Source organism: Podarcis pityusensis (assembly GCF_964106645.2).
Source record: "Podarcis pityusensis genome assembly, chromosome: 8".
Classification (NCBI taxonomy): Eukaryota; Metazoa; Chordata; class Lepidosauria; order Squamata; family Lacertidae; genus Podarcis; species Podarcis pityusensis.
The window spans coordinates 3,311,573-3,335,627 of NC_138033.1; the positions used below are offsets into that span (position 1 = coordinate 3,311,573).

The 24,055-nt window shown below is 48.4% G+C and overlaps 1 protein-coding gene across 1 annotated transcript; it reads right to left on the minus strand.

Moving 5' to 3' along the window:
* Window positions 1–3,673: 3,673 nt before the first annotated feature.
* LOC308484368 (sushi domain-containing protein 4-like) lies at window positions 3,674–23,767 on the minus strand. The gene is made up of 5 exons (XM_081019265.1): window positions 23,570–23,767; window positions 18,922–19,068; window positions 11,558–11,773; window positions 7,106–7,244; window positions 3,674–4,835 (listed from the first exon to the last, which is right to left on the minus strand). The coding sequence occupies exons 2-5, from the start codon at window positions 19,022–19,024 to the stop codon at window positions 4,496–4,498; spliced, it is 798 nt and encodes a 265-aa protein (XP_080875391.1). The 5' UTR covers window positions 19,025–19,068; window positions 23,570–23,767; the 3' UTR covers window positions 3,674–4,495.
* Window positions 23,768–24,055: the final 288 nt, after the last annotated feature.

Consider the following 24,055-nt stretch of genomic DNA (forward strand, 5'->3'; position numbering starts at 1 on the left):
AAAGGCAGGGCTCAGTCCGGCAAGCGAGAGATCCGCAAAGGGGCACATGTCTCTGCCAGTGCCGGATTTACATATAAGCTAAAAAAGCTATAGCTTAGGGCCCCACTCTCTCCCCCTCCCCAATTTATACTGAAAGAAAGAAATACCGTCTTTTACACTCACACTTAAAGGGACGCGGATGGCGCTGTGGGTTAAACCACAGAGCCTAGGGCTTGCCGTTCAGAAGGTCGACAGTTCGAATCCCCCCGAAGGGGTGAGCTCCCGTTGCTCGGTCCCTGCTCCTGCCAACCTAGCAGTTCAAAAGCACCTCAAAGTGCAAGTAGATAAATAGGTACCGCTCCGGCGGGAAGGTAAATGGCGTTTCCGTGCGCTGCTCTGGTTCGCCAGAAGCGGCTTGGTCATGCTGGCCACATGAGCCGGAAGCTGTACGCCGGCTCCCTCGCCCAATAAAGCAAGATGAGTGCCACAACCCCAGAGTCATCCACGACTGGACTTAACGGTCAGGGGTCCCTTTACCTTTACACTCACACTTAGTACAGGGTACAAAGGTCTGCTGTTCCAATGAACAGTGTGGACTACTATGGTGATACTGATATTACACTAAAAAATGCATTGTATTAACTACAATTGCATTGTACAGGTTATAACACTTACTTTCGTATTAATAAAGCTATTTATCATTATTAGTAGTTTGCATCAAATATTTACACCTATTATTATTATTTCATGTTATAGCAAGTTTCTAGAGACTAGATTATGAGTCCTTGTAAACTGTGTTTCTAAGGGAACTTTTGTATTGCCAAATGCCAATGTGTTTGCATTATTAAGTTTGTTATGAATAAAAAATCATTTTAAATTAGAGCTTAATAATTATTTCACTATTAATATACTTCTTCTTAATTGTATTTCACTATTGATATGCTTCTTCTTAATTATATTTCAGGTCAATAATTACTTTGATAAAATACGTCTTTTGTGATGTGCAAATGGCTTTAGATACCCAGTAGGTCCATAAATTACCATATGACATATATTCAACACAAAAAACAGCGACAATTTGTTGTTGACAAAGGACAGCTGGACATAGAAAGGGCCCCATTACCTTCAGTAGCTTAGGGCCTCATCAAACTTAAATCCGGTCCTGGTCTCCGCAGAATCATTGCAGGGGGGGGGGGGCGATTCGAGGGCCCAAGAGCAGCTTACTACAGTCATACCTCAGGTCACAGACGCTTCGGGTTGCGCAATTTCTGGAACGGGTTACTTCTGGGTTTTGGCGCTTGCACATGCACAGAAGCGCTAAATCGCGACCTACGCGTGTCCAGACGTGGCACTACAGGTTGTGAACGCTGCGGGTTGTGAACATGCTTCCCGCACGGATCACGTTCGCAACCCGAGTGTCCACTGTACTGTTGTTGTTGTTGTTTAGTCATGTCCGACTCTTCGTGACCCCCTGGACCAGAGCACACCAGGCACTCCTGTCTTCCACTGCCTCCCGCAGTGTGATCAAACTCATGCTGGTAGCTTCGAGAACACTGTCCAGCCATCTCGTCCTCTGTCGTCCCCTTCTCCTTGTGCCCTCCATCTTTCCCAACATCAGGGTCTTTTCCAGGGAGTCTTCTCTTCTCATGAGGTGAGCAAAGTCTTGGAGCCTCAGCTTCAGGATCTGTCCTTCCAGTGAGCACTCAGGGCTGATTTCCTTCAGAATGGAGAGGTTTGATCTTCTTGCAGTCCATGGGACTCTCAAGAGTCTCCTCCAGCACCAGAATTCAAAAGCATCCATTCTTCGGCAATCAGCCTTCTTTGTCGTCCAGCTCTCACTTCCATACATCACTACTGGGGAAACCAGAGCTTTAACTATACGGGCCTTTGATGGCAAGGTGATGTCTCTGCTTTTTAAGATGCTGTCTAGGTTTGTCATTGCTTTTCTCTCCACTGTACTGGGGTCATGCCATCTTCCCCCGATCAAGATCCTCAAGGAGACCTCGAGACGAGGAATGAACTCAAGGGAGCATCTAAAAGGAGAAACATTGCATTAACAGATGACTTCCACTGGCTACATCTGTGTCCCAGTCATACCAAAGTGGTGCAATTTCTAGACACCCTAAAATGACTGTGCACTAGAGCAGTTGGTGCTGGAACCAACGAGAGGGCAAGAGGCGACCCTAGACTTGATCTCGAGTGGTGGCCAGGACCTGGTGCGAGAGGCAAGCGTTGTTGTATCAGAGGATCGCCAAAGCACTTGCCATTAGGACGCAACATCAACAAAGCTAGAAGTCAGGTCATTCGTTATTCAGATCTAGAAATCCCCCACCTTACTTTCTAAAATGTTTTAAATGGTTCTAATTTTAGTTCCTCTGTTTTGCTTTCGTCAGGTTGGTGTTGGTTAAATGTTGAGTTGGCGTTGGCGGTAATTTTAATTTGGGTATAGCTGTAAACTGTTTATTATTGTTAATATTGCTATTGGTTTTTATTGATTTGTTGGTTGGTTTGTTGCTCGTATTGTTCTTTAAATGTTTGATGCTTTGTTGTGTTTTTATATAGTAATACCTTGGGTTGAAGTTGCTTCAGGTTGAGTGTTTTCGGGTTGTGCTCTGTGGCGACCCAGAAGTAACGGAATGCATTACTTCCGGGTTTTGCTGCTCGCACAGAAGCTCAAAATGACATCATGCACAGAAGCGGTGAATCGCGACCCACAGATGCGGGTTGCATTTGCTTCAGGATGCGAATGGGGCTCCGGAACAGATCCCATTCGTATCCAGAGGTACTACTGTATGTTGTAAGCTGCCCAGAGTGGCTGGGGAAACCCAGCAAGATGGGTGGGATATAAAAAATAAATATATTGTATTATTATTGAGCCCAATTGGCTCATGTAATTGTGGAGTTGTAAAGGGGCCCTATGGGATCATCTAGTCTGACCCCCCTGCAATGCAGGAATTTCAGCTAAATCATCCCTCAAAGATGGCCACCCAACCTCTGCTTAGAAACCTCCAAGTAAGGAGAGTCCACAAGGGAATCTATTCCGCTGTCAAACAGCTCTTACCATTAGAAAGTTCTTCCTGATGAAAATAATTTTATATATACCCCTCCCATGTGGCTGAATTAAGAGTTAGGGTGTTGAGCCTCCCCCAAGAACCAGTATTGGGGCCTGTGCTTTGAAACTTGTTCAGACGATTTGGAGTGGAGCAGGGTGAGGTGACCAGCTTTGCTGACGGCACTAAATTATCGGAACGGAACGAGATTGCAAAGAGCTCCAAAAGGACCTCTCCAAACCGAGCCAACGGGCAGCAAAATGGCAAAGGCAATTCAACGTAAGCGAGGGCAAAGTGATGCCCGTTGGAGCAAAAATATAATAATGTTAATTTGACATATACCCTTGTGGAGTCTGAACTGGAAGTGGGGGGCCGGGAACAATGGCATTATGACACCAGCAGTTTTATTTTTCACTTCCTTTCCTAATGATCCCTCACATGGAATTTGCCTTTTTCCTGGCTACTGCACACGGGGTCGACATCTAGATAACCAGCCGTTCAGAAACAATTTGTAATCAGTACATTACGGGGGACTTTCTACACCCCCAAAACTCATCCCGGTCCAGACTTTAACACTTTGCAGATTTATTTATTTTTCTAAAAAGTCCACACACTCAAGGCAGATGCAAAAAATAGTCCACAAGTGTAGAATGAACAAAGTTTTAATTGTTTTTTTAAAAATAAATCTCTGAAAATGACAAACAGCATTCAAAAGTATATCGGAGAGTGTACACTCAGACAACATGGGGCGATTAACCCAGAGTTCTTGCAAATGTCAATACTGCTTTCGGGCTGGCCTCTTCAGCAAAGTCACAAGTCTGCTCTTGAAGAACCAAATTCAGCGGAGGGAGTCAATATATGAACAGTTCCCCCGAGCCATTTGGGCCAAGACTTCCATCCGTTACTGGGGCAAGGGACCAGTCAGGGGCAGGTCCAAACTGGTCCCCTTGAGGCACCCAGTGCAGCCTCCAAGCTGCGTGATTTCTGAGCTCAGCAGGCAAGGAAGGCTTTGGAGAGAAGGAATTATGAGTTTCCCCCATATGCACACACTCACGTTTTGCTTTGGGAAATAAAATGAATTAAGAAAAAGGCTTTAAAATAAAATTAAAATGTAAATTAAGGAAAAAAACAACCAAACAAACCGAGAATTCTCAGGACAGAATTCCTAGTTGCGTCCCGGCACGGAAAACCAACCAGCCCACTGAATCTGCAATATGGCTCCACTGCCACGGGGCCATTGGCCGGGGTATTAAGTCAGTCCCTCATTGGCGGATGCATCGTTCCGCCCACCACAGCCCTCCAATAGCAGCGTTTGATCAGAGAGGGGCAGGGCTTCCTTAGGGCACCCCCGTAATTCCCGCCGCCCTCCAAGATTGTACAGGGAGCCACTTGGAAAAGGGTGGAGGGGAAAAGAAGGAAGGAAATCGTGGCTCCAAGGCGGATCAACAAAAGCGCTGCAAGCTTGGCTAAGGACCATCCTTCTTTCCAACACCCGGGGGCAAGAGCGATGTGGGAAGCTGGGAGGGTGACTCTCTTCCTGGGGCAGGTCCCGATTCGGTAGAAGCTGCCACCAAGGAGTCCTCGTAGGAAGGGGGCTCCTCTCCGAGGCCGCAGAGATCTGGAGGGGCCCAGGCTTCCTGGGAAAGGACCAGAGGGGTCGGGCCCTGAGCCTCCGGTGGCAAGGGGCACCCCGTGTGACCGTAGACGGCCTCTTCGTACGAGGGGAGGGGGCATCCGCTGCAGTCCAGTCCGGGCACGTCAAGCTCTTCCACTTGCTCCAGTGGGTCGTCCAGGGGCTCGTAGGAACTGGGGGGGGGGGAAGAGAAATGGCAGTGTGAGGGTATTTGAAACCAAAGTTCTGTACAAGCCCGAGCAAAGTGTGACCCCCGCAGCTTGCAAAAGGGAGGAAGGGTGTGTAAGAAGGACCAATCTATTCGTTTTTAAAAATATCTATATACAGCTATTCATTTAAAAAAAAAACCAGTCTTGCATATAAGATTTTTAAGGTGTCAAATATAGAATAAATACAGTGGTACCTCAGGTTCATAGCTGTCAACTTACAGATTTGAAAATAAGGGACCAGCAGCCTTGAAAATAAGGGACCAGCAGCCAAAATAAGGGACCTGCAGCCTCACCTATTCCAGGCACTCCAGTCTTCCTGTCCTCCTGCAGTCTGGTCAAACTCATGCTGGTAGCTTCGAGAACACTGTCCAACCAACTTTGTAACCAGAGGTTCAACTGAATAGAATCTGAATCACATGCACCACAAGGCCTATGCAGCCTCAACTTAAGATGGCTCCCCGGCCTGGGTTTGCACTGCAAAGTTTGCAGCAGCACGTGGCGTCCAGCATTCAAAAAACCCCTCAGCTTGCATTAACTAGCCACACACAAGGCATGCAAGCTCCACCCCCCAGTCGTTCTTAGACTTCTTATTGGGTGAGGAACACAGCCAAGCAACACAGTTGGAGCCTCCCTCCTCCCTGGCCGGCAGGGAGGGAGGGAGGGAGAGGAGCTGCTTCCTTTGAAATTTAAGGGACATCATTTAAGGGACATTTAAGGGACATCCATCAATAAGGGACAGCAGTGGGACATGGCGCTGGAATAAGGGACTGTCCCTTCAAATAAGGGACACTTGACAGCTATGCTCAGGTTAAGAACGTAATTTGTTCCGGAGGTCCGTTCTTAACCTGAAACTGTTCTTAACCTGAGGTACCACTTTAGCTAATGGGGCCTCCTGCTGCTGCTGCGCAATTTCTGTTCTCATCCTGAAGCAAAGTTCTTAACCCGAGGTAATATTTCTGGGTTAGTGGAGTTTGTAACCTGAAGTATATGTAACCTGAAGCGTATGTAACCTGAGGTACCACTGTATTCATAAATGCACACATATCTAAATATATGAGCCATGTGTGTGAAATCATAGGGGAGAGTAATCCTGAAGCCATTTTGACTCCCCCAATGACCTCAAATATTCCTTTGCAAGGAGGGAGGCAAATGGGGTAAGTCTTCCCATTGTCTTTTTGCTTGCAAATCCTGCCTTAAGGGCATATTTGTGTATGAAAAGGGTGAGCCTGTGACCAGCATTCAGGAACTAAACTATTAACCATCACAAAAGAATGGCCAGGGTGCCCAGGTAATGCAATCAGTGACCATTGTCAGGTATCCTGGCGGACAGGATTTCTGCTACAGATAGGTAGCCGTGTTGGTCTGCCATAGTCAAAACAAAAAAATTCCTTCCAGTAGCACCTTAAAGACCAACTAAGTTAGTTCTTGGTATGAGCTTTCGTGTGCAAGCACACTTCTTCAGATTTCTGCTGTAGACCACCCCCTTCTGTGATGTATGTATGATGTTTTGGGCGGTGGTCTTGGGCTACAGGGTGGGCAATTTCAAGAGTCTTGCACACCATTGTTCTGGATTCTTCCTCCTGCGTGTGGTGGGGGGGACCCTGTTGCAACAGTTTAATAAAGATCAGGCTTACTAGCTGCTTTGCTTCTCAATATTCTCTGGTTGGCCTCTGTTATTTTCTCCTACCGATAGGGAACCCACTTAAGGACTCTGTACGGGCCTTGGATACCCCATAAGAGAAAGGGAGCAGTTGTTTTTTTTCCTTATAACACATAATACAGCAAACATAAATGTAAAGGGACCCCTGACCGTTAGGTCCAGTCGTGACTGACTCTGGGGTTGCGGCGCTCATCTCGCTTTATTGGCCGAGGGAGCCGGCGTACAGCTTCTGGGTCATGTGGCCAGCATGACTAAGCCGCTTCTGGTTAACCAGAGCAGCTCACGGAAACGCCGTTTACCTTCCCACCGGAGCGGTACCTATTTATCTACTTGCACTTTGACATGCTTTCGAACTGCTAGGTTGGCAGGAGCAGGGACCGAGCAACAGGAGCTCACCCCGTTGCGGGGATCGAACCGCCGACCTTCTGATTGGCAAGTCCTAGGCTCTGTGGTTTAACCCACCGCACCACCCGCATCGCTAATACAGTAAACATACTGTATAATAAATACACTTCAACAGTGGAAGGTAGCAGACTACAAACAGGATCCACTCTTGGAGTTTGCCCAGGCTCACCTGAGGCAGCGGCAGAAGTGGAGTCTCGTCTTCAGGAGGACGCAAGCCACAACCGTCACCAGGATGGCAGAAAAGATCACAGCGGCAGCCAGCACCATGGGGACGGAAGCCGTGGAGAGGAAGGCGTCGGGACGCGGAGCTGCAAGGGTTGGGTGGGGAGGCAGGAGAGATTTAATGGAGACCCTTAGGAAGGTGGGAAATCGTTGGTTAAGGACTGCAGGTATCAGTGCCCAAAACTAAACAGGGAGGGCAGACCTACACAGATGGAAGAATAAGGCAAGCTGCTTCTTGGTCGGTCAAGGTTAGGGCAAGAGGTGTCAAAAATGTCTGTGGTGGCAGGAATGACCCGAACTGGCCCATCCAGGCCAGCTGCCCATCCTAACAGGGGTGGTGTGTTTGAGAAACCTGCAGGCATTCTGCGCCCTGAACACTGAGATCATTTCACTGCTGGAATATCATCAAACTTAGACCATGAGTAGGTAAACTAAGGCCCGGGGGTCAGATCCGGCCCAATCCCCTTCTAAATCCGGCCCGCGGATGGTCCAGGAATCAGCATGTTTTTACATGAGTAGAATGTGTGCTTTTATTTAAAATGCATCTCTGGGTTATTTGTGGGGCATAGGAATTCGTTCTTTTTTTTCTTTTCAAAATATAGTCCGCCCCCCCCCAAGGTCTGAGGGACAGTGGACTGGCCCCCTGCTGAAAAAGTTTTCTGACCCCTGTCTTAGACCACCCTGAGTGCCCTGGCAGGATGATAACACACAAGGTCAGCAGCAACAATAAACAGCAACCATCACTATAGCAGCACAACAGTTACCCACTGCTGTCAATAGGCCAAGATCTCTGTTGGACTCAAAAGCTTGCATACTTGAAAGTTGGCTCGCTAAGGGCCCCAAACCCAATCCTAAGCAACTTTGCGTAGCAGACAAGCCTCTCAAATAAACTGGACCCAAATAAATGCAAATCTGAATGAGTCTGAATTCATATCCCTGGGATTAAAATTTGAACACTTGCTTTTCAGTGGCTGTAGGAAAAGCCAATCTGGTGCCCTGCAAATGTTGCTGGACTGCAAGTCGCCTCATCATCCCTGAGCCCAACTGTTATGTACTGAGTTGAAGAGGATCCAGAATGCAGCAATCTGATTGGTCCTAGAACAATTGGATTCAGAATGCAGCAGTCTGATTGGTCCGCAGGAGCCACCCAATCCAGCTCCAGGTGGAAGTGAATCCACAACCTGATTGGCCTACAGGAGAATCCTGGAATTAGCCAATCAGGTGCGGCCCAATGTGTAAATAATGTATATAAAGCAGATATTGTGGGGGAACTTCCATTCCTCCTCCTCACCACTATGAGCTGAATAAAGAGCATGAAATCCACTCTCAACTCCGAGTATATTTCACCAACAATCCTCTGCAAAGTCAGATTCTTCCTCTCCTTGGCAGCTAAAGCCAACCGCCTGCAAAACTGTGGGTGACAGAGTGAACTGTTGTTGTGGTTCTGTCCACAAGGTGGCAACCAAACCGGTGGAGAGGCTTGAATTCTGAGCCCAGGGAATCCGAATTTTGCATCTTGCATGAATGGCACTCAGGACTGGGCCACGACACTCTGAATGTGGGACACAAGGAGAGCCCCCCTTGCAACATCGGAGGGTGTGGGGTGCAACGCTAGGTGTGCGCAAGACACCATGGATTGCATGCCACTTGAAATATTGCATGAGAACAGCCTGCTGGATCCATAGCTGTCAACTTACAGATTTGAAAATAAGGGACCAGCAGCCTCGAAAATAAGGGATCAGCAGCCAAAATAAGGGATTTCCGGGCACAGGTAGGTTCAGCTTCTGAGCCCCTCCGAGCCAAAGGCAGAAAGCCCAGCCAGCAGCCCAACGAAGCCTCAAGCGGTGGTTCCCACAGCACAGCAACCCGGCAAAGGGGATGCAGCAAGGAAAACCACCGTCACCTCTCTGCTGGGAAGCGCTGAGCAAAGGCAAGTCCCCAGGCAACGCGGCCGGTTTGATTGGCACTAGGCATGCAAGCTCCACCCCCCAGTCATTCTGAGACTCCTTATTGGGTGAGCAACGCAGTCAAGCAACACAGTTGGAGCCTCCCTCCTCCCTGGCCGGCAGGGAGGGAGGGAGAGGAGCTGCTTCCTTTGAAACCCGGGAAATATAAGGGACATCATCAATAAGGGACAGCAGCGGGACACGGCGCTGGGATAAGGAACTTTCCCACCAAATAAGGGACGGTTGGCAGCTATGGCTGGATCAGGCCAGCGGCCCACCAAGTCCAGCATCCTATTCTTGCAGTGGCCAAGGAGATGCCCGATTGGGGTGGACATGTGAGAAAACGAAACAGTTTTGGGAACAGATTTATAACAAATTGAAAAAGATATTTAAATACACTTTCCTGAAAAAGCCGGAAGCTTTCTTGCTAGGTCTGATGGGAAAGCAAATAGAAAAAGCAGATCAAAGGTTATTTATGTATGCTACGACTGCTGCCAGAACTTTGTTAGCCCAAAACTGGAAAGTACCAGAATTACCAACAATAGAGGAGACAAAGATGGCTGATTATGCGGAACTGACCTATAGAATCCGAAATCAGGAGGAAGCACAATTCCAAAAAGATTGGAGTAAATTTATGGAGTATATAATTAATAACTGTAGAAATTTGAAGACTCTGGCAGGACTGAAATAAATCTTACGATGTAGATAGGATTGGATACAATAAGAAATTGTGGAAAAGTAACTGACATAAGAAAACCTGTTGAAGGGAGGGAAGGAAGTCAGTGCTCAGCAGAGTGTGGGGAAATAATGTGGGTAAATAATTGCTGAATTTTACTGTATTTTGTTTGTTTGTATTAAATGAAACCCCAATAGAAAGCATTAAAAATAATAATAGGAGATGCCCCAGTGGGAAACACGAGCAAGAGTCCAGCACAAGAGCCCTCTACTCTCCTGGAGTTTCCAGCAATTGGGATGTAGAAGAACAGCCATCCTGGCTAGGAGCCATCAATAGCCCTCTCCTCCTCCACGAAGGAGAGGATGAATGAATTCACTGGATGAATCCCAAGCCGGAATTAAGATTGCCAGAAGAAATATCAACAACCTCAGATATGCAGATGACACAACCTTGATGGCAGAAAGTGAGGGGGAATTAAAGAACCTTTTAATGAGGGTGAAATAGGAGAGCGCAAAATATGGTCTGAAGCTCAACATCAAAAAAACGAAGATCGTGGCCACTGGGCCCATCACCTCCTGGCAAATAGAAGGGGAAGAAATGGAGGCAGTGAGACATTTTACTTTCTTGGGCTCCATGATCACTGCAGATGGTGACAGCAGCCGCGAAATTAAAAGACGCCTGCTTCTTGGGAGAAAAGCAATGACAAACCTAGACAGCATCTTAAAAAGCAGAGACATCACCTTGCCAGCAAAGGTCCGTATAATTCAAGCTATGGTTTTCCCAGTAGTGATGTATGGAAGTGAAAGCTGGACCATAAAGAAGGCCGGTCGCCGAAGAATAGATGCTTTTGAATTCTGGTGCTGGAGGAGACTCTGGAGAGTCCCATGGACTGCAAGAAGATCAAACCTCTCCATTCTGAAGGAAATAAGCCCTGAGTGCTCACTGGAAGGACAGATCCTGAAGCTGAGGCTCCAAGACTTTGGCCACCTCATGAGAAGAGAAGACTCCCTGGAAAAGACCCTGATGTTGGGAAAGATGGAGGGCGCAAGGAGAAGGGGACGACAGAGGGCGAGATGGTGGGACAGTGTTCTCGAAGCTACCAGCATGAGTTTGACCAAACTGCGGGAGGCAGTGGAAGACAGGAGTGCCTGGCGTGCTCTGGTCCAGGGGGACACGAAGAGTCGGACACGACTAAACGACTAAACAACAACTACCTCCACGAATCCTGCAGCAGTGAGTTCCACAGTTTAACTATGTGCTTGACAAAGGAAGACTTGCTTTTGTCTGCCCCGAATTTTCCAACGATCAACTTCACTGGGTGCCTACAAGTTCTACTGTTACATGACAGGGAAAAAAGCTGTCCCCTGCCCTTTTTCTCGAACACCATGCATCATTTTATAAACTCCCATCCTGTCCCCTCTTCCTCACCTTTTCTCTAAACCAAGGTTCCCGAAACCTTGGGTCTCCAGCTGCTCTTTTTGGACTACAACTCCCATCATTCCTAGCTAACAGAACCAGTGATCAAGGATGATGGGAACCGTAGTCCAAAAACAGCTGGGGACCCAAGGTTCAGGAAACTCTGGACTAAACTTTTTTTAAAAAGCACAAGATGCCACAAACTTCCTTTGCAGGGGAGTCAGTTGAAACCTCAAGGGGCTGTTCACGCAGTTGGGTCATCTCTGATTTGGCAAACCGGATACACAAATTATTCTCCCCTTTGCATTTTTATTCTGCGTAGGGGGCAGAGAGAGAGAGAGAGAGAGGTCACAACACTTACTTTCCGGGGGCATGCAAGCGAGGTCTCTCAGCATATTCCACTGCCCTCCTCGGCAGAAGGCGAGGGCTGGCAGGCTGGTCGTGACGTATCCAGGTAGGCAGTAGAATTCAAGCACCGTTTCAGGTCCGAACAGGTCCGAGTCCGGAAGAGGCTCCTGGCACAGGGGGGCCTGGCATCGGTAGGCACTGTGAGCGGGCGGTTCTGGTGGTCTACACCCTGGGGTCAGAGGGAAAAGCAGAGGGGAGGGATGTAAAGGAGCGCAAAGGAAATGGGCAAACCCAAAATCCCCAAGTGTGTTTGGTGGCCCACTTCCTGAGCCATCAGAAACAGAAACCTTGCAACAGGCTCTAAAAGGATATCAAAGTACGTTTCCAAGCACAATTCAAAGTGTTGGTGCTGACCTTGAAAGCCCTAAAGGGCCTCAAAGGCCCAGTATACCTGAAAGAGCGTCTCCACCTCCATCACTCAGCCTGGACACTGAGATCCAGCGCTGAGGGCCTTCTGGCAGTTCCCTCACTGCAAGAAGTGAGGTTACAGGGAACCAGGCAGAGGGCCTTCTCAGTGATGGCACCCACCCTGTGGTACGCCCTCCCATCAGATGTCAAGGAAATAAACAACTATCTGACTTTTAGAAGACATCTGAAGGCAGCCCTCTTTAGGGAAGCTTTTAATGTTTAATAGACTATTGTATTTTAATATTCTGTTGAAAGCCACCCAGAGTGGCTGGGTAAGCCCAGCCAGATGGGCGGGGTATAAATAATAAATTATTATTATTATTATTATTAAAAATAGCTTGCTTAAGGCATCTAAGAAGTCGAGAGAATCATCCAGACAAGCTGGGACAACTCGGTCGGTAGAGCATGAGGCTCTTAATCTCAGAGATGTGGGTTCAAGTCCAATGCTGGGGGCGGGGGAGATTCCTGCTTTGAAGGGGGTTGGGCTAGATGACCTTTGGGGTCCCCTTTCAATGCTATGATTCTGTAACTTCTGTGACAATTTCAAAGTGCTGGTTATGACCTATAAAGCCCTCGTCCAGCTTTTCCCAAACTTTGGGGGCCACTGCCCCCGCCTTGGTTCCATAAACTCATCCCCATACCCCTCACACTAAATCTACAAAAAGCATTATTCAGACTAGCGGCTAGCAGAACACACTAAGGAATATAATCACGCAATAAAATTCAAAACAGTACCAATTAGTTGCCCATTTTATGCAAAAAGTCAATCAAAACGACTTTGTTTAACGAATTCAACAAAAGAGATGAACTTGATCCAATGATAGCAGCTTTTCAAAGCCTGGAAGTTGTGTACCCCTCCAGGATCCCACCCCCTTACCTCTCAGTGTCCCCCTAAGTAATCCTACTGCCCCCCAACTTTGGGAGCCACTGCCCCATATAGATTAGGTCCAGGCCAAAGGGAAGATCATGTTGTTGTTGTTTAGTCGTTTAGTCGTGTCCGACTCTTCGTGACCCCCTGGACCAGAGCACGCCAGGCACTCCTGTCTTCCACTGCCTCCCGCAGTTTGGTCAAACTCATGCTGGTAGCTTCCAGAACACTGTCCAACCATCTCGTCCTCTGTTGTCCCCTTCTCCTTGTGCCCTCCATCTTTCCCAACATCAGGGTCTTTTCCAGGGAGTCTTCTCTTCTCATGAGGTGGCCAAAGTCTTGGAGCCTCAGCTTCAGGATTTGTCCTTCCAGTGAGCACTCAGGGCTGATTTCCTTAAGGATGGAGAGGTCTGATATTCTTGCAGTCCATGGGACTCTCAAGAGTCTCCTCCAGCACCAGAATTCAAAAGCATCAATTCTTCGGCGATCAGCCTTCTTTATGGTCCATCTCTCACGTCCACACATCACTACTGGGAAAACCAGAGCTTTAACTATACAGACCTTTGTTGGCAAGGTGATGTCTCTGCTTTCTAAGATGCTGGGAAGATCATATCTCCCTACAATTCAGGCTGAGAGGCAGTCCAAGGTGAGCTTCATGGCTGAGGAAGGATTCAAACCCTGGTCTCTCCCAGGTCCAAGTCCAAGACTCTAACGTTTTTGGCCCTGGCCCTGGCCTGGTGGAACACTTTCCCACAAGAGACCAGGGCCCTGCGGGATTTCACATCTTTCCACAGGGCCTGAAAGATGGAGCTGTTCCACCAGGCCTCTGGGCAGGATGCAGTTTGACTTACAGTCATACCTCATGTTACGTCCGCTTCACGTTACGTTCTTTCAGGTTACGTCCCGCGGCGACCCGGAAGTACCGGAAAGGGTTACTTCTGGGTTTCGCCGCTCGCACATGCGCAGAAGCGCAAAATGACGGCACGCGCAGAAGCAGCGAATCGCAACCTACGCGCCACAGCGGGTTGCGCTCTTTTCATGTTGCGAATGGGCCTCCAGAATGGATCCCGTTCGCAACCAGAGGTACCACTGTACTTACTTTCCTTTGCATAAAACAAGCCCGAAGGCGGCCCCCAACCCGCTCACAGGTCCTTGTTTGCTCAGTGAAAGCAGTTGATCCTGGCAAGTATTAACCACTCTCAACTCCAACCTGATTAATTGCCACCTGCCCAGATTCTAACTTGTCTGAATTAATTTAAAGATGTATCTTAACTAACTGATGTCTGTTTTTATGCATTTTGTGTTGTTTTTATGACGTTAGCCGCTCTGAGCCCAGCCTCGGCCGGGGAGGGCAGGAGACAAATAAATTATTATTATTATTATCATTATTATTATTATTATTATTATTATTATTAACCACTGTGGAATGCAATGCTCCCCCCCCTTTCAAGAATCATAGAATTTTAGAGTTGGAAGGGACACCGAGGGTCATGCAGTCCAATCCCCTGCAGAAATCTTTCATCTAACGTGGGGTTCAAACCATAGCTGTCAACTTACAGATTTGAAAATAAGGGACCAGCAGCCTCGAAAATAAGGGATCAGCAGCCAAAATAAGGGATTTTCAGAGCACCGGTATGTTCAACTTCTGAGCCCCTCCGAGCCAAAGGCAGAAAGCCCAGCCAGCAGCCCAACGAAGCCTCAAGCGGTGGTTCCCACAGCGCAGCAACCCGGCAAAGGGGATGCAGCAAGGAAAACCACCATCACCTCTCCGCTGGGAAGCGCTGAGCAAAGGCGAGTCCCCAGGCAACGCGGCCGATTTGATGGGCACAAGGCCTGCAAGCAACACACTGGAGCCTCCCTCCTCCCTGGCCGGCAGGGAGGGAGGGAGAGGAGCTTCTTCCTTTGAAACCCGGGAAATTTAAGGGACATCATCCATAAGGGACAGCAGCGGGACACGGCGCTGGGATAAGGGAGTTTCCCACCAAATAAGGGACGCTTGACAGCTATGGTTCAAACCCACAACTCTGAGATAAATGATCTCACGCTCTGCTGACCGAGCCAAAATATATCAAACACTCATCATTGCAAAGATCACAATTGGCAGAGGGTTATATATGATCTTGGCAGCTCAAGAGAGAGTAATTGCTACTCGGTGGAAAACAGCCCAAAATCTTGCACCAGATGCTTGGGTACCACTCATTCTGGAATGTAGCCACGCTGGAGAAAATTAGCCATCATTTGAGATTTCAACAGGGACTAGAACCTCCAGATGCTTTTTAAACGACTTGGCAGTCCCTCCTATACAACGAAATCATCATTTTCAAAACTTCCCTTGTCACACGCCTGGCAAATCTGGAAGTAGACTAGATAATCAGATAATGATGATATTATTTACATGGGGGTTTTTTGTGTGTTATTTTAAGCCATGCGCAACTGCTCTACTCATTCCACGTGCCTCATTCTATAGTCTTGTTTCTCAACTTTCCGTTTTCCTCTGCTCCTATAATTGTTCCCTGATTTATACACATTTAACAATGTGTATAAAACAAGTCCAACCCCTGCAATGTTTCCAGTATCGTATTGAGAGCCAGGGTGGTGTAATGGTTGTAGTGATGGACTATGAACTGGGAGGATGTGGGTGGCACTGTGGGTTAAACCACAAGCCTAGGACTTGCTGATCAGAATGTCGGCGGTTCGAATCCCTGTGATGGGGTGAGCTCCCGTTGCTCAGTCCCTGCTCCTGCCAACCTAGCAGTTCAAAAGCACGTCCAAGTGCAAGTAGATAAATAGGTACCGCTCTGGCGGGAAGGTAAACGGCGTTTCCATGCGCTGCTCTGGTTCGCCAGAAGCGGCTTAGTCCTGCTGGCCACATGACCCGGAAGCTGTACGCCGGCTCCCTCGGCCAGTAAAGCGAGATGAGCACCGCAACCCCAGAGTCAGTCGCAACTGGACCTAATGATTAGGAGTCCCTTTACCTTTAACAATGAAATAAAAAAAACCCGGGGGGGGAGGGGGAGAGAAAAGAATTGGCAGAGAGCGTGGGCAATGCCCAGCAGGTCTCGGAAGCTGGAGCACAGAGCGACAAAATAAAGAATTACGTAGCACAACGATACGTCAGAGCTTGGTGCTCTTCCTCATTCCGCGTAACGGCTCGATGTGGCAACACGCAGACAGACACATTGCAAAACACAGGAATCCACGAATTCGGGGTAAAAAAAGGAGGCGCCGCCTTCGCCGAATCTCTTCCCGGTTTTGCACTTCAGCCTCAGCGCTGTTGCTCACAGGAAGTCTACGATCCAACTCCTGTGAGCAAAGCAGTCTGCAGATTCAGCTTGCAACACACCTGTTTTTCAAGAAACTTGCAACAACCCCATTCTGCGAACGTTTCTGGCGGCTGATGTGCTGGCATGAGGCAAAGCCATGTAGTCCTGGGAATGCAGATGACAAACGGCCTCAGTTGACGGCTTCTGACTGGCGACTCGGCTCTGGACTGGCTGCTTGAGGTTTTGCGCTCCAAGTCGTGCAACGAGGAAAGACCTCAGTTTCCACCTGAGTCCCGTTCCCAAGAGGGGAGAGGGGGCCAGGGGTCTCCCCAGGGAAGCCATCTGCAACAATGTTATCTAGTTATCTCCTGCTTGGACTACTGCAATGCGCTCTACGTGGGGCTACCTTTGGAGGTGACCCAGAAACTGCAACTAATCCAGAATGTGGTAGCTAGACTGGGGACTGGGAGCGGCCGCCGAGACCATAGAACACTGGTCCTGAGAGATCTGCATTGGCTCCCAGTACGTTTCCGAGCAAAATTCAAAGTGTTGGTGCTGACCTTGAAAGCCCTAAACGGCCTAACCCCATTTTAAAAGCTAGATTGGTGAGCATCACTGCCTCCTGTGGGTGAGAGTTCCATAGTTTAACAATGTGAAGAAGTACCGTATTTTTCGCTCCGTAAGACGCATTTTTTTCTTCCTAAAAAGTAAGGGGAAATGTCTGTGTGTCTTATGGAGCGAATGTGTGGTCCCTGGAGCCGAATTGCCGAGGGGTGAAAAGCAGATCATGCTTTTTTTTGAAAAGAGGGAAGTGGGTGTTGAAACAAAGCTGCTGATCATTTGCCGATTGGGGAGAGAGATAAGGGACGCTAGAGATAAAGGAGGCTGCCTGGGAGGGGGGAGGTAAAGACAGCAAACTTGCAAAGGGGGGAAACAGGAAGACTAAAGCAATAAGGAGAGAAATTAGAAGAAAAGGAGGAGCAAAAAACTGCTCCACCTAAGGAAAAGACACTACACTAAGGCAAACAAGAGGGAAGGGAGTGTTGAAAGGAAACAGCTGATCAGTGGGATCGGGAGGGAGATAAGGGACGCTGATAAAGGAGGCTGCCTGGGGAGGTAAAAGCCCATGGATCCTCAGGATTTTTGCATTGGGTCACCCCAAATTCAGCATCAGATCACATAGCATGTCCATGGCTACAGCCTGCACCAAAAAAATCACGCATCCACTGTTGCGTGGGGCCACAATGGTGCAAAAATGTGGTTACAAAGCACGTATCCGCATGGATTCTCAGGATTTTTGCATTGGGTCACCCCAAATTTACCATCAGATTACATGTCTGAGGCCACAGCATGAACCACAAAAATCATACATCCACTGTTTCGTTCAGAATATTTTTTTCCCTTGTTTTCCTCCTCTAAAAACTAGGTGCGTCTTATGGAGTGAAAAATACGGCACTTTATCTGCCCTAAATCTTCCAACATTCATTGGATGCCTAGGTCGCCTCTCAGTCTTCTCCAGGCTGAAACAGACCGGCTCCCTCAACCATTCCTCATCAGACTCGGTTTCCTTGATCATCTCAGTCGCCCTCCTCTGCACACAGAATTGGAGAACTGTAGGGTCGGAAGGGATCCTGAGGGTCATCCAGTCCAACCCCCAAGCAATGCAGGAACCTCAGCTAAAGCATACATGACAGGCGGCCATCCAACATTCAAGCCTGTCCCATCTTGGTGGGGCAACATCTTCCAGAGGGCAGCAGACCAGCTTAGGGGCACGGGGTAGTTGCTGCAGCCCGCATGCCCAATGGTTAGCGACAATGAGCGTTGCTAACGTCTCTAAATCTTTACATTGTTCCTTAATGTACTCTATGAACTTATACCATTCTTCTTTAAATTTACTATCATATTGCTGTCTGATCTTCCCAGTCATTTTTGCCATTTCTGCGTAGTCCATCATTTTCACTCTCCACTCTTCCTCGGCTGGCTTTTCCTCTTCCTTCCATCTTTGGCCAAAAAGCATTCTTGCCGTTGTCATTGCCTACATAAACAGTCTTTTGGTATTTCTTCTCCTGTAATATCTATTAAAAAGGCTTCTCGGTTGGTTTGTTTTACAAAAGTTATCTTAAACATTTTTTTCAGTTCATTATATATCATTTCCCAGAATGTTCTAGCCTTTTTGCATGTCCACCACTAATACTGTAGCTAAAAACACAACATACAGCAGAGAACACTGCATGAAAAAAAATATATTTGCACATTTTTTATGGACAAAAACATAAAGGTGAAGGAAATTCGTAACGTAACATATTTATGTATAACTGCCTACCAGAAATGCACAAAGCTTCACCTACCACAGATGTACAGCAACCCTTGAATCAATGTGCAGTTAATTGCTACTGCTTTGAATTTTATCGTGTTATCTGCTTCCTTAGTGGGTTACGCAAACCGCTATTCGGAATAATGCTTTTTTTATAGGCAGGTTTATGAGGATGAGTTTACGGAATGGGGATGGGGGATCTGAAAAAAACCGGAATCCCAGTGTTTCCCAAACCTTGGGTCTGTCTGTTTTGGGACTACAACTCCCATCATCCCTGACCACTGGGTAACTAGGGATGATGGGAGTTGTAGTCCAAAAACAGCTGGGGACCCAAGCTGGGGAAACCTTGCTCAGTCTAGACAAAGATCCCATCACAGCCATCTGCTTTGATGCCAGAGGATAAAAACACACAGACTATGTAGGAACCGCCAAGGATGCTCATCCAGCGATTGGTGGATGCCTACCTTTTCTCCGGAAGGAAAGCCGGGTGTCGCCCAGCGTCACGAGAGCCAGGCAGACGAAGAGGCTTCTCGTGGTCTTCTCGTGAGAGCAGGACATCTTGAGCATCAGCTCTGGCAAGCAGGGGAAAGGACAAAGGTCACCCAAGGACCCTGTGGCAGAGGAGGAGAAAGAAAGGATCAATATTTGCACACCCAAAAAACACCTGGACTCAGCATTCAAGGGCAGGGCTACTCCACCCTGCGCCAGCTAAGGGACCGGACGTCCAAAACAGGCAGAGGGCACCCAACTGAGGAAGGCCAATGGAAACAGCCAGTGTGGCATGGAGGGTTTTAAGAGTGTTGGACCTGAGAGAGCAGGGCTCAAATCCTCACTCCCTGGGTGACCTTGGGCCAGTCACCTACCTCACAGGGTTGTTGGGAGGGTGAAATGGGGAGGAGGAAAACTATGTATATCTTGAGATCCTTGGAAGATAATGGTGGTATATAAAGGCAAGAAGGCAAGAGAGCCAGTGTGGTGTAGTGGTTAAGAGCGGTAGTCTTGTAATCTGGGGAACCGGGTTCGCGTCTCCGCTCCTCCACATGCAGCTGCTGGGTGACCTTGGGCCAGTCACACTTCTCTGAAGTCTCTCAGCCCCACTCACCTCACAGAGTGTTTGTTGTGGGGGAGGAAGGGAAAGGAGAATGTTAGCCGCTTTGAGACTCCTTAAAGGGAGTGAAAGGCGGGATATCAAATCCAAACTCCTCTTCTTCTTCTTCAAGAAGGCAAGAAAGAAAGAAAGAAAGAAAGAAAGAAAGAAAGAAAGAAAGAAAGAAAGGCAGGAAGGAAGAGTTGGGCCCTGGGAGATGGGTTTCTGGACAGGAGTACCGCATTGATCCAATTAATCATTAGAGCCAGTGCCGGATGTACGTCTAAGCTAAACAAGCTCTAGCTTGGGTCTCCACTCTCGGGGGGGGGGGGGGCAAAAAATTAAAGGGGAAAAAACTGGGTGCACATTTCCAAAATATAAGGTAAAAAACAAATAAAATAAAACCTACATACAGCAAGAGTGTTTTGTGTTGTGTAAGCTCCTATTAGGTCCATAAATTACCACATAGCATATATTCAACACAGAAAACAGTGATATTTTGTTGACAAAGGACAGCTGGACATATAAAGGGCCCCATTACCTTCAGGAGCTTAGGGCCTCATCAAACCTAAATAGGGCCCTGATTAGAGCAATAGATAACAAGAGCTGCTGAGTAAAACAAGAGCCTTGGCCCAGTGCAAACTTTTGAGCACCGGAATTATGTGCCGGCAATACTTTCTCCCCTTGAGTAGCCCAGGGGTGGAATTCTGCACCAGCTGGAGCCTCCAGACCAGGCCCAAGGACAGCCCTGAAAAAAGCATGTTGCAATAATCAAGGCTGCCAGTGGCCCATGGACAGACCATCCCTGGTCCAAGAACAGCTGCAGTTGATGTTCTAGCTGTCGCTTGTCAAAGGCACTCCTTGCCACGAAGGGTACATGAGCTCCCTAAATGGACTTGGCCCAGTATACCTGAAGGAGCGTCTCCACCTCCATCATTCTGCCCGGACACTGAGGTCCAGCTCTCAGGGTCTTCTGGCAGTTCCCTCACTGCGAGAAGCCAAGTTACAGGGAACCAGGCACAGGGCCTTCTCGGTAGTGGCGCCCTCCCTATGGAACATTTTCCAGTCAGATGTCAAGGAAATAAACAACTACTATCTGACTTTTAGAAAACACCTGAAGGCAGCCCTGTTTAGGGAAGTTTTTTAATGTTTGATGTTTTCTTGCATTTTTAATATTTTGTTGGAAGCCGCCCAGAGTGGCTGGAGAAACCCAGCCAGATGGGCGGGGTATAAATTAATTATTATTATTATTACTACTACTACTAATTATGGTGCTGGAGGAGACTCTTGAGAGTCCCATGGACTGCAAGAAGATCAGACCTCTCCATTCTGAAGGAAATCAGCCCTGAGTGCTCACTGGAAGGACAGATCATGAAGCTGAAACTCCAAGACTTTGGCCACCTCATGAGAAGAGAAGACTCCCTGGAAAAGACCCTGATGTTGGGAAAGATGGAGAATGCAAGGAGAAGGGGACAACAGAGGACGAGATGGTGGGACAGTGTTCTCGAAGCTACCAGCATGAGTTTGACCAAACTGCGGGAGGCAGTGGAAGACAGGAGTGCCTGGCGTGCTCTGGTCCAGGGGTCACGAAGAGGCGGACACGACTAAACAACAATCTATCTAAGCAACGCCTGGGAGCAGCTGTAAGGCGTCTTTCGCCAGAATCCCAACCAGTGTTAAGAAATCAGACACGACTAAATGACTAAAAAACAACACTACTACTCCAGAGGCCAAGATGGATCCAGGGGCACCCACCCACCCCCAACTCTGAACCTTTCAGAGGGAGCTCAACCCCACCCTGAACAGGCAACCAGCCCATCTCCTCCAGTCCACCACAGCATCCTGAACACCAGTTTCTGGAAACCACAGGAGGAGAGAATCATAGAAGTGCATGGTTGGAAGGGACCTCCAAAGGTCATCCAGTCCAACCCCCTGCCATGCAGGAATCTCCGATAAAGCATCCGTCACAGGTGGCCACCCAACCTCTGCTTAAATGGCTCCAAGGAAGAAGAGCCCACCACCTCGCGAGGGAGGCTGCTCCACTATCGAACAGCTCTTACTCTCAGAAAGTGAACCTGTGTTCGGATCCTGCTCTCAGGCAGCCCTTTGGGGCATCTGAGTGGCTGCTGTGAGAACAGGATACTGGCCTAGATGGGCCACTGGCCTGATCCACGCTCTTCTGCCTCCACAGAACAGTCCAGATGAGGCACACTTTCTCCTGACTCCTGCCGTTTTCCAGTGAAGAAGTTCTTGAATTCATGACCGCCCTGCCTCTTGGGCAAGTTTTAGCCACAGAGGAGTTCCCCGTTTCCTCCAGTTCTCAGAAGTCAGCCCCACTGACTAACCGTGGGGAATGGAAACTCAAGCGTCAGCAAGAAGGCAACGGTGAGCAGCAGAATCTTGGGCTCCGAAAAAGGGCCGCTTTTAAACCCATTTTCCAGCCCGCAATCAAGGTGCAAGTCTCACTGCGCCGCAAGAACCACAATACACACACCCCCAGGCTAAGCCAATCAAGGGCTCAAAGATGGAGGAGGAAAGAAATGGACTCTGACCAGGGAAGAGTCACGGATTCAAATCCCCCACTAAGCCGTGAAGCTTCCTGGGTGACCTTTGCTCCCTCCCTGGGCTCCAAATCAAACCTTGGGGAGTAAGTTCACTGTTTACTACCCAGATGCCAAGGGGGCAGGGGGAATCTGAAGAAGCAGGAGGATGTTTCCTACTACTACTAGTAGTAGTAGTATTAGTAATACTACTAATAGTACTAATAATAGAACAGTGGTACCTCGGGTTACATACGCTTCAGGTTACAGACTCTGCTAACCCAGAAATAGTACCTCAGGTTAAGAACTTTGCTTCAGGATGAGAACAGAAATCGTGCTGCGGCAGCAGCAGGAGGCCCCATTAGCTAAAGTGGTGCTTCAGGTTAAGAACAGTTTCAGGTTAAGTACAGACCTCCGGAACGAACTAAGTACGTAACCAGAGGTAAAAAGGTAAAGGAACCCCTGACCATTAGGTCCAGTCGTAACCAAGTTTGGGGTTGTGGCACTCATCTCGTACTAGTACAGTGGTACCTCAGGTTAAGAACTTAATTCGTTCTGGAGGTCCGTTCTTAACCTGAAACTGTTCTTAACCTGAAGCACCACTTTAGCTAATGCGGCCTCCTGCTGCCGCCGGAGCACGATATCTGTTCTCATCCTGAAGCAAAGTTCTTAACCTGAAGCACTATTTCTGGGTTAGCGGAGTCTGTAACCTGAAGCGTATGTAACCTGACGTACCACTGTAGTAGTATTAGTACAGTGTAACCCGAGGTACTAGTAGTATATCACCCTTCATCTGATGATCCCAGGGTGCTTCACAACAGAAAAATACAAAACGAGCAAACAAAATACGCCATAAAACCAAACCACTATCTCCCCTCCCATAAACACATTTCCAGAGCCATCAAAAGTTTATCAACCAAATACCCGGTTGAAGAGAAATGTTTTCTTCCGGCACCTAAACATATGCAGTGAAGACACTGGCATACGCTTAATGTATACAAGGAGGTGCCAATTTACCTTCACAATGGAACAGGTATAGTAAGCTTCAGCAAGAAGAGCACATTTGGGCAATGAGCACAAGGTGGAAAAGGGGTCTTGCTGGGGTGTCCCGGCAAAGAACGGGGGTCTGGCGGAGAAAAGCGGCAGAGTTTGGGGAGGCGACCCCCCAGGACCTCTGCGAAAGATGACCGGACGGATCTATGCTAACAATCGGAGATGATTTTAAGACATACAAAAAGTTAAAGCAACAAGAGAGAGGGAGAGACGAGGAAACCCCTCCTTAAGCCCCGGGGCGCTTCAAAGATTGCGCGCTGCGCGCTGAGCACCGACCGCGAGGCGCCCGCGGCTTCTGCGCGCCCCATCCCCAGTCTCCGCGTAAAGTGCGCGTAAAGCGGCTCTATGGCCGCCCCTGAAGGCGGGAGGTATGGGGGGGGGGGACAGGAGCTGGGGGGGGGGGCAGGGAAAGGGAAAGGCAACAAGACAAACCCACTTCCAGCGCCGGCGCGCGGATCTCCTCGAAGAAGGTATCCAAAAGCCGCGTGGGAGCGGGAGGTAGATTTAAGTAGGGAGGGGACTCCTCCCTGTGTGGGAGGGGCCGTAGCCAAGCCCCGCCCCTTCTTTGTTTCTCGCGCAGGTAATCCGGATTAGCAGAATCGTCGATTTGGAAGGGACCAATTTGAGGATCTTCTAGTCCCGTGGTTCGCAACGTGGGGCACAGGGGGGTAATTTGATTTTTAAGGGGGGCAATTCGAGAATGAGTTATTAACGGTTAATGTGCTTTTTAGGCTTCCTCCAGGTGAATAGGAGCTCATTTTTGGAATAATAAGAATTATATATGAGCCCAGCTTCGGCTGGGGAGGGTGGGATATAAATAAAAATTATTATTATTATTATCATATGTCACGGGGGGGGGCATCAGGATTTTAGAGGTGCTGGGGGGGCATGGCAAAAAAAAAGGTTGGGAACCATTTA